Below are 17,143 nucleotides of genomic sequence, written 5' to 3' on the forward strand. Positions count from 1 at the left end.
ATATGAGAGGAAACAATAAACTGATTACCATGGTAAGGATAAGAAGAACGCCAATGTTTTGCGAACAAACATGGTTCACATTCAAATACAGGGGAATTAAAAATAGAAGAAAACAAGTGTGACAATTCTTTTTTCGTAACAACAAAAAAGAGGGATGACCTTAACACTTATGCCAAAGCATCATAGAATCAGTTGTGCTGTTGTCATTGCACCCACACACATATGAATGAGCTGTCGTAAAAAAAGATTGCCTAGGTTCAAGAAGATGAAGCCCTTCTCCTCACGTGCACTGTCAATAATCCTCTTCGTCACCAAATCCTGAAAAAGACAATGAGAAGGAAAGAAGGTGACGACAATTTAAGGATTTGGTTAAGTGACTCATAGAGAGGAGATTAGTGGAAAGTTGGGAACATAGAGAACATAGTCGAGAGATGTAGAAGAGGTAACCTGCACACTACCCTTACTAGAGATAGAGGAAGTGAATCATCAGCAACTCTAATCTTATCCCTACCGGAGTAGACAAAAATGATCAACAACTCTAATCTTATCCCTACCGGTGTAGACAAAAATGAGTCCTAATACTTACACATACCAATCATGTGATTAGTGGCTCTAGAATCAATGACCCAAAGGAGGAAGGTGCTAAGGTAGTAGCTTGCAAGGTTGAGGGCCTTGAGGCCAAAGAATCTGACATGGTCTGAACTTCTATCTTGTGAATTTGTAGATGCACTAATTGGTTATGTTTTCCTGTTTTCTGCATATTTCTGCATCTTTGAGTGGGCTTGTCACTCATTTATCTTGTTTCTTTGTAAGACAAATATCTTTTAGAAGGTTCCTGGAAGAAAAAGATGAAAAATGGGGTAGATTTTGAACTTGAAAAATGTTTTATTTATCGCTTATTTATCTTTCTATGCTTGTATAAACGTTTACGCAGTTACAGGTGATCTGCATTTCTTTCTGCTAGGATGACAAGTTATTTTTGTTTGTCCCACCCCAACCCCGACCACCCCCCCCCCCCCCCCCCAAAAAAAAAAAAAAAGGAACAATTATTTTGATCTATGGGATAGTTTCACTGGGTTGTATGGAGTAACACCACACCAAGAGCCAAAGTACTGCAATTTTGCTTCTTCTTGTGATCTTTTCTCCTTTTGTCTTGGTTACCTGAGTTGATTATCACAAGAGTTCTGTTATTTTATTCATGCTATAAATAATGCTCATTAAGTGGAAAGCAAGGTTTCTTCATTGTCAATTTAATCATTTTGTTTCTCTTTCATTGTATAGCATTATCTTTGTTCTACTTGCTCTTACTTTTCCTTTGAAACAGGACCACAAATGCATAGTTCTTAACTCTTCCTGGACAACAGCATTTGTTGTTCTTAGAAGCATGACTGATTTCATTTACTTATTACACATGCTTCTTCAGGTAAGCTCCTGCCAATCAAATCTGAACTTAAGCAGCTTTTGGTTGTTAAGATTTGCTTGTTTTTCCATGCACATTGCTAAAAGTCGAAGAGTTAGAATGGAAATACAAATTCGTTAGATCTTGAACTGAAGTCGATTTTGAATGGTAAGATTTATCTGTTGTTCCATGCAATGTCACTGCTCAAGCATGAACATTTAGATTGAAAATGCAAATTCATAGGGAGGGGGTTATATCCCGTTGTATACACTTGAAATTATTCTTGTAGACTTATTATGTGTTTAAGTCCTTGGGTAAGGCTGGAAGTCTGGTTTGTGGCAGCGAAGTCCCCATCTCAAGTTTCATTACACCTCTCCCCTTGGTTGTGGAGGTGTTAAAGATGGTAGATTTTTTATTTTGTTGGGAATATGCCCAAACTCCTATAAATGTTTTGGTAATAACAAGCAAACCATAGCTTTAACTATTTGTGCTAAGTGGTGGTTAGTACAAGAAGACAGCTCAAGGTATGCATATCTGTATTAAGTCAAGACACGAAGATTAAGAGTGGAAGCTTCAAGACAAGATGAAGACTTAAATGATAAAGTCCAAAGGTGGAAACATCAAGTGATGATGAAGACTCCAAGAATCAAGTCGAGATGGAGACCCTAAGATAGTCTAGTATACTCTTTGTAAATTGTACAAACTATATGTATATGTGCACACACACCATGCATTGCATATCATCATATTAGAATGATCTTAGGACATCTCTTGACCAAGCATGGAAGTCCATAGGTGGTTTATTTAGAAATATATGTTCTAAGTGATATTCTGTGAAAAACACAATTGACCAGACTCAAGGGCATTTTGGGCAGCCTTAGAGTTGGTATCAGGTGAAGGACCCTCATAAAAGTTGTAGGAAATCGAGTCACGATTCCAACGCAACTTGAATCAGGTCAATCCGAAGTCAGAAAAGTTATGGCCGAATTACTGGCAACTGGTCAGTATGACAGTTGTCTGTCAAAGTTTGGACAGAACTATAGGCGGTCGACCGGCTGGAAGCCCCGATAGACCAGAACTGTCCGAGGCCATAGCCGGTCGACCAGTTGGAAGTCCCGGTCGACCGGCACTTGCCTGGAACACCTCCAATGGCTCTTTCCGGTCGACTGGCTACGAATGGCGGTCGACTTGTGGACCCAGAATATGACTGTTAGAGCTTGATTTGCTGCCTAAAATGTTCTCATAATCTCACCTATAAATACCTAAGATGCTCTTAATTAAATAACAATTAAGTCTGAGCATTAAGAGCATTATCGTGAACATTCAAAGTCAAAAAGGCATTCTATTTACTTGAGCAATTTTGGTCTTAACCATTTTCAAAAAGAAAACGTCAAGTCTCCATCAAAGTCTTCCATACTCTCACTGTGCAAGTCAAAGCTACAGAGAAGACTTATAAGGTGCATCATTTCATTTCATATTCATCATTTGCACTGCACCAGAGGTAACCCTCTTATTCCACTATCTACTTACTGTTTACATTAATTCTTAGACTGTACTCAGGACTTGTGTAAGGATCCTCTTATCCTTAAAAGAGTAAGGTGTCTCTCTACCTTGAAGGAGATTGTAATAGGTGCCTCTCTACCTGTAAAGGGGATTTGTAAATTGTAAGGATTCTCTTATCCATAAAATGTAAAGGTTTCTTCCCTACCTACTATATTGAAAGCGAAAGCTAGTGGAATACCTTACAAGGGGATCTTGTAGGGAGTGGACTAGACTCAAGTTGAGTCGAACCACTATAAATCTTCGTCTTGTGTGGTTGTGAACTTTATTTTTTTCCGCATATTTTATTTCGCAATCACACTTGGGATATTATTTTGAAAAGATTTAAATTTACATTAGCATAACCTATTCACCCCCCCTCTAGGTTATTTCACATTTGTCATGTTATGGTTTGGGTTTTTGTTCTTTTATTGTCCCTTTCGTACCAATTTCAGGTTGCTATACTGTTAGAGCTTATGTAATATGTAATAGGGGTACTTTAGGAACTGTCCTTATATTAAGGTGTCTTAAGTTGTTTTTCCATCTTTGACTTCCATAGGGGGCATTATGTAATTTTTCTATCTTAAGGCTAATATAGGTGAGGAGAGCATTCAGCTCACTCACGTTTTGCACTCTTCCATCACTCTCTTCTCTCTACTTCTCTCCCTCTTCTTCCTACCTCTCCTCTTCATCTTCCTCCTCTCTAATCTAATATCCTAACTTCCAACTGCTACCTTCCCAAGTTTCATTATGCTTGGAATTATTCTTGTAGACCGTCTTTCATGTCTATTCGTGGGCCCTTTTCCTCTGCATTTGTACCTTTTTTTTTCTTTTTTACTCTTACCAGTCAAAAAAACCAAAGAATGTACTAGTCAGTTGCTTTATGACTGGGTTGGCTCTGAAAGTTTCAAGAGGAAGATTGAAAATGGTACTATGGGATGATAAATGCAGGATTCAAGTGGGAAGGTGATTCAGTAGCACTAGCCTGGCTGGACCAATATGGTGTTTGAAAGCCCAGGTCTATACTTGGTTTTCTATCTAGCAAAGGTAGTTATGGTATTTACTTTCTTATTGGGGGTGTTTTTGTAAATTTATAATTAATATTATATTCTTGCTTTAGCAGTGGATAGGTATGGTGTTGAGTTTGGTTCAAACTCTATTGCAGTCTTAAGAGTTTGAATATGAGTTTCTTTCTGTACAAGTTTTGTATGTAAGCAGCCTTCCCCATCAATAAAGCAGATTGAATGGAATGAAACTTTATTTTTTATGTGGTTTTTTTTGGATAGTAGACCCCAAGGAGAGTTGAACTCACGACCTCTTAATTGTGAGATGTTGGTCTTTGCCAACTGAGCTAACCCCCCCCCCCCCCCCAACTTGGGTTTATTTTTAATGTGCCTGTTGTTTGCTACTGGTTGAAGCTTCAAGGCTGCCTGACTGGTTTTCTCTCTCCCTATTGGCTGACTTTAGATTTGAGTTCCTCTCAAGCGAGATCCTTCCTACCATCCCTCCTTTATTAATTTTTTCCCTGTTCTCTTGCTCTGTTCCTTCTTTGTGTTCTTATTCTTTCTACTTTAGCCAGTTCCCATGTTTCTGAATGAATTTCAGATTGCTACCTTCACTCATAAAATCTCTCCTAGTTCATAGTTTGGACCACAATTTAGTAGATATAAACTCTGTTTCCATTCTCTGCTAGTATCTGCTTTCGATTACCATTTTATACATCTAACTTGACCGAATATACAACTATAGAGGTTGCTTTTTTTTTTCTTCTTTTCTGTGGAACGGAATCCATTGCACCATCTACAATCCCATTAAAGTAATATATTCCGGCTGGGATCTGCTCACTACTCCTAGGAGATCCTGTTGCCGAAGTTTCAGATCTTATGGAGTCTGTTTTAAGATTCAGAATATATACGTTATTCACTGGTATAGGTTACCCTGACATGTGAAGTTGAGTTGTAGAAGAAAAATAGAAATTCTTATATTGCAAACACAGACCAAAAAGCCCTATTTTCTTTGGTTGTTTCTATTTTACCCCGTCTGTTTCTAAAATTCCAGAAAGGTCTTTTCTTTCAATTTTAATTACTGTTTGATCCCAGAGTCTGTTTGCCATTCCCAAAAGTGTACTGAACCGTCCAAAAATTACAAAACCGCCACTGTTCATTTTGTTTGAGTTTTTATCATCTGGGGTGGCCCAGACTCCCGTGTGGCCTAATTAGGGGTTTGTAACCATAGATTGCACCAGAATGTTTATGCCTATTGGGCACCGTGTTTTTCCCCTTTTTTTCATAAACCATATTCTATTGCTATTTCCTCTCCTTCTTCATTTCTGGAGTGGAAGCCAGAATATTAATATGGAATGAAGCAGCAACGACAGGACATTTAGGGAATGGTGGAACCAATTAGTGTTGCCAACCAACTCAAGTAGTTCGTAGAAGGAAAGGAAATGATGATGTGTAATATGTTGTGAAAAATTAATTTAGGGGAAAATCCAAAGACTTCTATTTCTTTAATAAAATTCTCAAGGCATCCTTTCTGCTTGATTATTTTTCTTGTTCAATGTAATAAATTACAATAATTTTTTATTTGATTTGTTTGTGTATGATCCTATCTAAGCCTCAGGAAATTGACCATAGGCCAATGGTTGTCTTTATGCCATATTGCCATTTGGAGATGCAACTTATCTTCTCTTCGTTGAAACTGTATGAAAAATGGAATTAGGAGTCTACTATCAATGTATTGTCTACTTTATGTTTCAGCTGTCCCCAATGGATCCGAAAAAAACATAGTCTGCTACCTTCTTACTAAAGTCCAAGCTTGTAGCGCGTTGTTGCATGGCCACAATCTGTGGATAACGTTGCTGCCCAAAGAATGATGAGATGAATCTACTGTAGATAAAATTAAGGTAAAGAACAAGAAGTTATTTTAGACAAGCAGCTTCTTATCTTGGAGATGAGTAATTGATTCTTGAGTAAATGTTGATTCCGCCAGTCACTTCACTGTGAAGCTCTTCTTGAGTCTTAACCCTGCTCAAGATTATGTTTCCAATTGCTTTGTTTCAAAGACATGCTTCACATTTCACTTTTTAGTGTTACACTCTTATTGAAGATAAGAGATTGATGTGAAATGTTTGGTATTTATTCTCATTGACATATATTTTGGAGGTATAACAGAAGTCTTTCGATAATATTTTGGTCTGTTGTTGCTAATACATCATTGGGAACTATTTTATAGATTGAACATTTTTTTCTTGCCTCCTTAGACCATTCCCCCTCCCTCTCTTGTATAGATTTATTTATGGTCTTGTTGAGATCTTTTATTGCTATTTCATTGAACACCCATTTTTTCAAATTATATGGTCTTGTCCAATATCCCTTTAGTATTTTATTTACAGTGCTTGAAGTGTGATGCCATGTTTTAAGTAATGTCAATGTAATTCTGTATCGTACAATATCTTGTTTCCCTAGCATTAGCTAACGCTTCTGTTGATTGCAAGCCTGACTAGTATCTACCATTTCTGTTTTGCAGTTTAGGCTAGCTTATGTTGCTCCAGAATCGAGAGTGGTGGGTGCTGGAGATTTAGTTGACCATCCAAAGAAAATTGCTCTACATTACCTTTCTACATACTTTTTAATTGATGTATTTGTCGTATTACCACTTCCTCAGGTAATACCTTTCTCCTTCTTGATGTGATCCAGGATCCCCACTCCCTGCCTGTAATTGTTGACCATTTCTTTATTCACTGATGGAAGCTACTTGTGCAAAACATACAGCTCCCAAACTTCCTTGGAACTTGATGAAGGTGCAACTCTATGTGAACCTTGTCAAGTGTCCTATATATTAGTTTGAGAAGCAATGTATCACTACCCACTGAGTATAGGAAGAATATCATAACACAACTCCATTTATTGCATCTAAGCTGGATCCAGGTGGTGTGTCCTATAGTGGACAACAACTGATCAAGGGGTGGAAAGTAGTATTAGTGGTGACATGGCCGCTGCTGTAATATCTGGTCCCTGCAAGTGAGTTGCATTGAACAAAAAAGGAAAGGGAAGGGGGGAGGGGGGGAGGGGGGAGGGGGGAGGGAGATCTTTGTATATATAATTGTCTGAAGTAGGTTGTCTCCAAGGCTATGATGGGAATTTGGGTTTGGTTTACTATTTTGACTTGACAAGGAAGATAATGTAAGATTGTGTCTAAACATAACAATATCTGGGTTTTTTGGGTCTATTCCTCCACCCTCGAGGATGACTTAGACCCTCCACCCTCAAGGATGACTCCCTTAGTCCCTTTGGATTGTCTCTCCTACTTCCGATGCCTCTTGGGTCAAGCGCAAAATCCTCAGCACTAGGTCTATGGCTCTTGGGGCCATTACCTTCTCCATTGTCAACAGCTACTCGACTTCCCTTTGGTTCGATCCCTGGCATCCTTTGAGTGTGCTTCTCTTTGTGATTAGGCCTTGGATCGTTTACTTATTTGGTTTGAGCAGGACTGCCACTGTTGCCTTCATCATTTCGGATGTTGTTTGGTCCCCTCCCCCCCTAGTCGATATCTGGTCCGCCATGCCTCTTCTCCCCGCGGGTCACCATGGAAGAGAAGACAAGATTTCTTGGCTCACTTCTCCACGGGCTTATTCAGGTCTGCTTCCGTTTCAGATTTGGTTCGATTTAAAGGCTCCATTGTGTCTTGGCGCAACATCATCTGGGTTAAAGGCCACATTTCCCACCATATTTTCAATGCTTGGCGTGCCATCTCCAACTGCCTGCCCACGAGTCTTTCCTTATCTACTGGCACATTCAAGTCCCCTTGCTGTTATTGTTGGAATGGTATTGAAGATGTCAGCCATATCTTTTTCTATTTCCCTTTCTCCTCTATCATATGGAAGAGGGTTTTTAGCAGTTACTGGGCATGTAGAAGAGTTCTACTCTTTAGTAGAGAATAGATCTGGGTTGATATGACTTTTGCTGGTTCCTCCATATGTGACAAATAGGAAACTCGCCTTTTGTGCTACCATAAACCATATCTGCATAGAGTGGAATCTTCATACATGGACGTCCAATTCTTGAACCGACGATAAGATTTGGAATGCCATCTGTTTGACATCAGCTCCAAACTAACTTCTCTCCGCCCTTGCATTGTAAGGGACTCCCCAAGGAGCAAGCTCATTATTGTATCCCGGGGTCTCGCTCTTCCCCCTCCCCTCTTATTGGGTTTGCCCCTCCTTTTGGTTTGCTGTTTGCCTCTTCCCCCTCCCCCTTACTCACTTCTATATTCTTTGTTGGATGGGGTAATGACTTGTGTCTAATATGACACCAATCCTCTTTATTTATAATAATGGAGAGAAAGTTTTAAAATATTACAAGGACCATTAAACCCCTTAAGGACCTTAGGACTCGTTTGGAATCTGACACTTCCCCTAAAACCCATCAAGCTGGTGCATAGATATCACATATGCCTAACTTGCAGATAATAGAATGAAACATCTTACTACTAAGACCTTTAGTAAATACACCAACCAGTTTTTCACTACTGAGAACAAAAGTCACAGTTATAAGACCCATATCCAGCTTCTCTTTGATGAAGCGGCGATCGACCTCTATATGCTTAGTTTGATCATGTTAGACAGGGTTTTGAGCAATGATAATGGCATATTTACTGTTACAAAATAGCTTCATAGGAGTGGCGGCAAGGACAACCAAAATTGTGAGAAGACCATAAAGCCATTGGAGCTCACAAATGCCATGAGCCATAGCACGGAACTTTGCTTCAACCCTTGAATGGGCAATCATGGTTTGCTTCTTGCTTCGCCATGTAATCAGGTTACCACCAACAAATGTGCAATAACCAGTAGTAGACCTGCGGTCATCAGGGGAACCGGCTCAATTAATATCCGTGAAGGCCTCCACCTTGAGGTCATCATGAGGTTGCTTCTTGCTTCACCATGTAACAAGCTTGCCACCAACATAGCTTGCTTCTTGCTTCGTCATATAACTAGGTTAACACTAACAAAGGTGCAATAACTAGTAGTAGACTTGCGTTCATCAGGAGAACCTATCCAATCAACATTCGTGAAGGCCTCCACCCTAAGGTCATCATGAGAGGAGAAAAGGGTGCCACATCCTAGGGCAGATTCCATGTAATGGAGAATACACAACACAACTTCCACATGAGTTGAGTCGGAATCATGGATGTACTGACTAACTAGGCTGATGATAAATGCTATGTCAGAGCGTGTATGGGAAAGATAGATCAAACGCTCCATTAATCTCTGATATCTCCCTTATCCACAAAGTCACCTTCTTTGCTACTTAGGTGACATTAGCTTCAATAGGAGTGTCTACCGGCTTACATCACAACATGCCTATATTAGAAAGAAGGTCAAGCACATACTTCTGCTGAGACAAGTAGATCCCACGACAAGACCTGGCAACTTCAATGCCAAGGAAGTAACGAAGCTTTCTTAGATCTTTGATCTCGAATTCCTCACCCAAGTATCTCTTGAAGTGAGAAATCTCTGCGAGATCATCGCCGTAACAACAATATCATCTACATAGACTATCAAGAGTGTGGTCAGCATTGCATTGAGAGTAGTTTGTAGCAATCATAGCCTTGTGGAAATGCCCGAACCAAGCACGAGGGGATTGCTTCAACCCATATAATGCACACTTCAGCTTGCATGCCTTCCCTTGGGTTTTGGAGCAAATGAACCTAGGAGGAATGTCCATATACACTTCCTCCTCAAGTTCCCCATGAAGAAAGACATTCTTCATCCCACCACGATTGAAAAAAAAAATTATTTTCAACCGTTCATTTTATATTTTTTTATTTCATTTACTTAAGATATTATTCATAAATAATCAAATACCACTTATTTGAATTCAATAAAAATAGTTTAAAAATCAAATTCCAAAAGGATAAAAAGTCAACCCCCCAGTCCAAGAACAAAAACTGGATTTTTAGTTATAGGGCGATTTTCAACTTTCAAATGCTAAGGTTTTTCTCAATTCTGAAAATTTTATAAATCTTATCATGGTAGAATATTGCTAAAAACCAAAGGTCCGGTAAAATAATCTTTTGTTTTGATTTTAATAAATTATTTCCATTTAGTCGACTTACCAGCATTGGCACACTTTAAATAAGTTTGACTGGAACATGAATTTGTCATAAAAACTCAAATTTAAGTAATCTTAGACTTGTTGAAAAGTTAGTTTTGTGTTATACCTAATACAAAAAGTCTCATCTAAAAATAAAATCATTTGACCGATAAAACTTATTATAGAAGAAGAGCATTTCTCTAAATGTCAATAAGTCATGTTGATTTTTTTATGACTTGATGTGAGTGTGACTATGTTGATTTTTATGACTTGATGTTGCTTAATGTTGATTGTTTGTTTATGTCATAGGTGTTTATGTCATAGTGTATATATTATAATATACAAAATAATTTTAAATAATAGTGGTAATTAAAAATAACACATGAGCGATTTGATCGCTATGGCAACGCCATAGCAGGCGATTCACCGCCAAATTGATTAGCCACCCCTCCACTGCCTTGGTTTGCAATGGCATTGTGACAACTATGTGCACAGGTCATAGTACACTTGTACTGTGGTAGTGTGAGCCCTCTCTGCCTCAGGTCACGAACCTTTTGGTGCAGTTCGAAGACTTGAGCATCATTCCCCGCTTGGGAATAGATATCCTGGATAGACTTCTAGATCTTCGCACCAAAGTAAAAAAAGAAATAGCCACGTGAAAGTTGTGGCCACATGGAGTTGACAAGGAAGGCCAAAACCAGAGAGTTGGCACACTGCCACTTGTCAATTTTAAGACCAGTGGTCGGTCGCTTCGTGGTTCCAATAAGGTACCCTTAATATCCATGGGACTTAATGGAGATACAGATCGAGTGTGACCATATAAGGTAGTTTGTGCCATCAAGCTTGATTGCATAAGGAGGAAAGGTGGGAAGAGCTGAGGTGTTCCCACCAGTGAAAGCAAAACAACTGGTAGACATGATTGCAGCTCAAGAGGGCTGTGCTAATGGAAGAGGCACCAGACAGAGGTAGAAGAAGCACAAAAAACACAAAAAACATAAAAAAAAAAAAAAAAAAAAAAAAAAAAAAAAAAAAAAAAAAAAAAAAAAAAGAAAAAAGGAAAAGAAAAGAAAAGGAAAATGGCTAAAAAACCTAAAAATCGATAAAGGGTGAAAACCTTGATAAATCGATTTGGGGATAGCTTTGGAACAGAGTCATGAGACGGTAAAGTGGCTAGTGCATACCACTACAAGGATAAGGAACACCAATCACAATAAACATTAAGACAATCGAAGCATCGAACAAGGAAAAAGCAACCTGGCAAGGAAAAATCGATTTCAGGTGGAAAAACCGTGAAAAAATTGATGGAAAAGGAGCTATGTCCCTCAGATCATTGTAAAAGAGAGAATCTGAGAGCCTAGGGGAGAAGAGGGATGGAGGGTAGTGGCTCTCTTGGTGGATTAAGGAACTCCGACTGAGAGAGCGAGAGAAGTATAAGAAAAGAGATGTAAGGAGGTGTTGGGGAGAGAGAAAAAGAGAGAAAGAGAGCAAGAGATGGAGAAGGGAGGAAACCTCAGGGTTTTGAATCCAAAGGCTCTGATACCATGTTGGATGGGGTAAATGATTTGTGTCTAATATGACACTTGCCCTATTTATTTATAATAACAGAGAGAAATTTCTAGAATATTACAAGGACCATTAAACCCCGTAAGCACCTAAGGGCCCATTTGAAATCTAATACTTTGCCTAAAACCTATTATGACAACATTTTTCTCCTTTTCTGATAATGAATTTATTTATTCATAAAAAAAAAATGTAAGGTTATACATCACTTATACCCCATTTATGAATTGATTAACAAAAGAAGTGATTTTCCTTTCAAGCTTGGTGCTTTTGTTCTTTGGATTCACAAACATTTTCGAAGTTGGATGTCTTTAAAGCGTAGGTTCATTCCTTAGTGTTACTTCTTCCCCTTTGTGTTTTCTTTTTCGCTTTGTTTTTTTAATTTCTCTATTCCATGGACCTATTTCAACCACAAAGCCACCCCTTTCACCACTATTTTTACAAAATTGCTTATGATAATCCTAGCTATCCACCTTCATCCACATCATCTGAGCCTTTGAGAGCTCTCTCTATACTTGAAATTTTGTGTTGTCAATAACAAAATCTGTTTCGTTCCATTAAGACTCTAATCTAAGTTGACAAAAACCTTGCTTCCATTAATCCTAACCTATTCCATCGGTTTATCATCTTTTTCTCTAAATCATAGTTTCAGTGCTCCTGGTGCTACAAGAACTGTTCTTTTAGCATTATGCGTTCACTTAGCCTAGCTGACAACTTTGTTTGGCTTGTCGCTGCTTGGTTTCACTCCTTGAAGGCTACTACTGTTGTTGAAACTTTTTTCTGCATCAACTTGGAATATCTTGTGGCTGCTTATCATCGAAATCTGGCCACTTAACATATCATTTGTCATTGGGAAGGACAAAACTTTCCTTTTTCCTGTGCAATTTATCCATTGGATTCTGACTTCTCTGATTATGTCTCTTTTTTTTCTCCTCCTATTGTGTTTGGACCTTAGTTTTCCCTACTTTGTTTTGCACAAATCTGTATAGCCAACCCCAATAAGTTGGGATAAGGCTAAGTTTTTTGTTTTTGTTGTATTCTGAGTTTTGAGATCTCCGCCCTCCAAACCTCGGGGCCAAAGTTGTGCATAGTCATGTTATATTGTGTTACTGCCGAAATCCCCTATGAGCTAATCCTGCACAAGCACAGAAGGCAGAGGCCCGGAGGTATCTCCGGGATTAGTCCTCTTATGCCTAAGTTAGTGACCGGCAGAATAGTGTATTCACAGGAGTAATGGTGGGTGTCGGCGTACCTCCCCTGGGTCCCTTTTCGGTTTCCTCTTATAGGGTTGCTGGGCCTAGTGTTTCGGAAACCCCCTTCGGGAATCTTCCCCTCACGTGGTTTGGAGCCTTGCTCCTTCGGGAACCTTTTCTTCACATGGTTTGGAGCCTTGCGGCCTCTATCGGATGGGCGACACGCGTCCCTCCCTCGGTAGCCATGTGTCCTCGCTTTGTTCGGTGATAAATTCTGCCGTATCATATTGAAAATCTATTTCCCCTCTAAGAGGGCTGGTTGGTCTGGGAGTTCGTATCGAAACATGCCAGGTTGCTGGTTCGAGGTTAGCCTACTAAATTTTTGTGTATTTTAGAAGGCCTCGACAAGCTTCTAGATTCCTTACCAAACATGATCTGGACACACAAAAAGTTATCAAGATACTCATGTATTTATAATTTGGGATTTATTTATAAACATTTTAGATAACATCTGCATATGCTGTTCTTCTTGAGCATTCACAATTCTTGTGGAAAATTATTATAAATGCTTAGAATGCTCCATACTAATTCTCTTTTCAATTTCTCATTGATACATTATTTTCTCATTGTCTTTGTGCAGATCATTATATTGTTGGTCTTGCCTAAATACCTGGGGTCAGCTAACTATGCAAAAAATCTCTTAAGGGCATCAGTCCTTCTTCAGTACATACCCAGGTTTTTCAGGTTTCTGCCTTTGGCTTCTGGTCAGTCTCCGACTGGCTTCATATTTGAATCAGCATGGGCAAACTTTGTTCTTAATCTTCTCATTTTTGTATTGGCGGGGCATGTTGTTGGGTCATCTTGGTACCTCTTGGGATTACAGGTGAATGAAAGCTCACTCTTATTGATTGTTTCTTTTACTATCGGAAAAAGAAGCCTAAAAGCAGCGTGGCCCTACACCCAGAATGGGGTGTGAAATGACCATCCTGCCCCTCATGAAAGACGGAAATCTCACCCATATTGATGCTTCTACTAGTCCTCACATTGGACACTGTTTAGGGGACACTCTGCTTTTAGTGAATCCTCTCCCTATTGTTAGTATTAGGGTAGTTGTTGATGTAATAATGGTAGGTGATGTTTCTGAAAATCACAAGATAAATGTGAGCCATCCATTTTTACTTTTAATTTTTAGTTTTTAATTTTTAATTTTTTTTTATTTTTAATCTAAACTCTGTTCCTTCTCAGAATTGGGAGAGTGCAGTAATGTCTGGAGTACAGGTACACATTCAAGGACTCACACGTGATGTGTGCCAATTAGACTTTGAAATTTGACATATGGCGAATCTAGACCATGTTCTCTCTATCCAATGGTCGGAATAGACAAATCAACTGTCCACGCGGCAGAATAGATGCCTTGTGACATTTGGAAAAATAACAGAACCCTTGTGAGAATAATAATTCTCATTATTATTATTATTATTATTATTATTATTATTATTATTATTATTATTATTATTATTTTCCTTTTTTAGATTGGGCTCTCCACAGATCTTGATTTTCCTGCCATGTGCTGGCTCAGCTGGCTCAAAACCTGCTGAACTGTTGAAAATGCAAAGGAAAAGGTTCAGTACATGGTAGCCTTTGTGGTTAAGATATACGATGTACCATGAGAATAAACACACGGTCAATCCAGATTCCAGATAGCAAGATAGCAACTCACCTATGCAATGGTGAAAATGGTCAAATCAGCTGCCTATGTGATAGGAATTATGTTCCATTAGGAGAAGCTATCTCCAAGGTCCGTGGAGATTTACTGTTTCTATTATTATTCTTCTTATTCTTCAGAGTATAGTTCCTCGTCTTGCAGGACAGGATACCATCCCTTGTCTGGATGGTATGTTTGCCACATGGCAGTTCTGTTGATACTTGAAGTTCACATCCATGTCACCATGTACTTGTGCCAACTTCCTGTACAAATAGACTATGCGACATGTCAGAACAAACGTTACAGAAATGATTAAAAAGTCTCTATTTTTTTATAAGTGAGGACTTCTGAAAATGCAACTGTATATATAGACTATGCTACATGTCAGACCAAACCTTATAGAAATGGTTAGAAAAAGTATATATATATATATATATTATTAAACTTCTGAAATTTCCAGGAAAAAAGTTCAATACATTGCACTTGGATATTTACCCTGTGCCATCTGCCTTCAGAATGAAACCATTTCTGAGATCTTTGAACTTTGATTTTGATGTTTTTACAATTCAAATGGATCCAATAAATGGCGAATAATTTTACGTTATTTTGGCTGATTGGATCTTACAATGCATTGTTCGGTTCTGATTCATTGCATGAACCATTATAGTACCTTGTAGGAGAGTGTTATTTCTGTTGCTTTTTACCCAAAAAAGAATAAATCCAACATTTGGCTGGTTTGCTGACTCTCTCATGGAATTCTTGTTGATGGTTTGGAAGCTTAGTAAGATTAATTGTGTCAACTCCGTTCTCTCTCTCTCTCTCTCTCTCTCTCTCTCCTTCCCTCTCTCTATCTACATCGATGATGAAATTTCTATTAAAAGAAAAGACAGCACAATGCCATTCATATGGTAGGAACTGTTGTCTACAACATGTTACAGATATGTGGGACAGTGGGACAAACATAGAAGATGATGCTTGGACATGGCAGCATGCAGACAGCCCTCTTCTTCCTTTGAAATGTTTCCTTACCTTTTATGAGCTTACACCATCTAATTTGAAACTTATAAACGGACATGGGATGTAACTGCAATGGCTAATTCTTTTTCTTGGTTGCTTTTTCTATTTTGATAAGTAACAATGTAAGATGGATTGGGAAAATCCAACTCATACGGTTGTGATGAGCTGATTATAAGGGAACATTAGCAAACATGTAATAAGCAGGATATAAGAAGGGAAATTATAAAGAGTTGAGAATGAGAGATTGAGAGAATGATTCAGCTTGTCAGATATGACGAAAGCCATCTTTATTTATAATCTATGAGTGTAGTACAAAGGTTGACAAATTCAGTTAGTACAAAGCTAGGTAGTACATGTACACACGTATATGAGGTAGCATACTTATCTATCATTAACATTCCCCCTCAAGTTGGTGCATAGATATCTCGCATACCCAACTTGCATATAATAGGATGAAACATCTAACAAGTTAAACCCTTCATAAATACATCAGCTAACTGATTTTCAAACTTGACAAACCAGAATACAAACAGAACCTTGTTCCAGTTTTCCTTTATGAAGTGCATGTCAATCTCAATGTGCTTATTTCTATCATGTTGAACTGGATTATGGGCATTGGGCAATGCTTATTCCTTCCTTGTTATCATAGTAGAGCCTCATAGGTTCCTTAGATGTTACCCCCAAATCTCCAAGTAACACCTTAAGCCGGATAAGCTCACGCGCACCTTGTGCCATAGCACGGTATTCTGCCTCTACACTGGATCTAGATACCACTAATTGCTTCTTGCTTCACCAAGTAACCAGATTACTGTCGAGGAGAGAACAATACCCTGAAGTAGAGCGTCGATCATCGATGGAACCATTAAGGCATTCCAACTTCCGATTGTCATTGTTGGAGAATAAAATACTCTTCCCAGGTGCTGACTTCAAGTATCTTAGTATCCGTTATACAGCCTCAAGATGATTAGTCTGGGGATCATGTAAGAAACTGGTGACAACACCAACAACATAAGCAATATCTATCCGGGTATGGGAGAGGAATATCAGTCTACCAACAAGACGCTGATATCGCTCTTTGTCTACCAGTTCACCTCCTTTGCAGCTGAGTTGATGATTGACCTCGATAGGAGACTCCGTATGTTTACAGTCTAACATCCCTATCTCACTGAGTAGATCTAAAACATATTTTCTTTGGCAAATGAAGATCCCTTTGTCTGAACGGGCCACTTCAATTCCTAGAAAATATCGGAGAGGTCCTAAATCCATAGTCGCAAATGCCGTAGACAATATTTTGATAGACGAGTAATTGATGGAATTACGAATGGTGTTGGTATTCGAGTTTCTTTGTAGGAGAAGGTTAAATATATAGGTAATGGGCAAATTTCTTCTTATATTTCTTGTATTTATATGTATTAATCTTTTCATTAAGTGCATCATTATCTCCTATTATTATGACGTCATCCACATAAACAATAAGAGTAGTGATTTTCCATCCTATTATTTGACTAACAAGGTATGATCGGCATGGCTCTATTTGTACCCAAACTATAACATAGCCTTTTGGAATCTTCTAAACCAAGCTCATGGTGATTTCTTGGTTTAAGATCTCGCTCTCGCCCCCAATCTCGCTAATCCA

General features: G+C 38.6%; 1 protein-coding gene across 3 annotated transcripts in view; it reads left to right on the forward strand.

The window, feature by feature from the left end:
* Positions 1-17,143, forward strand: part of LOC122079241 (probable cyclic nucleotide-gated ion channel 20, chloroplastic) — a 51,514-nt gene that overhangs the window by 13,014 nt on the left and 21,357 nt on the right. For 2 of the 3 annotated variants that reach the window (XM_042645526.1, XM_042645528.1), the window contains 4 exons: positions 1,325-1,423; positions 6,467-6,604; positions 13,426-13,668; positions 14,031-14,063. In XM_042645526.1, the coding sequence (XP_042501460.1) occupies positions 1,325-1,423; positions 6,467-6,604; positions 13,426-13,668; positions 14,031-14,063 (513 nt within the window). The remainder of the gene's footprint in view (positions 1-1,324; positions 1,424-6,466; positions 6,605-13,425; positions 13,669-14,030; positions 14,064-17,143) is intronic. The other variant, XM_042645527.1, reaches the window with a different exon arrangement.

This window comes from Macadamia integrifolia, chromosome 5, assembly GCF_013358625.1.
Source record: "Macadamia integrifolia cultivar HAES 741 chromosome 5, SCU_Mint_v3, whole genome shotgun sequence".
NCBI lineage: Eukaryota > Viridiplantae > Streptophyta > Magnoliopsida > Proteales > Proteaceae > Macadamia > Macadamia integrifolia.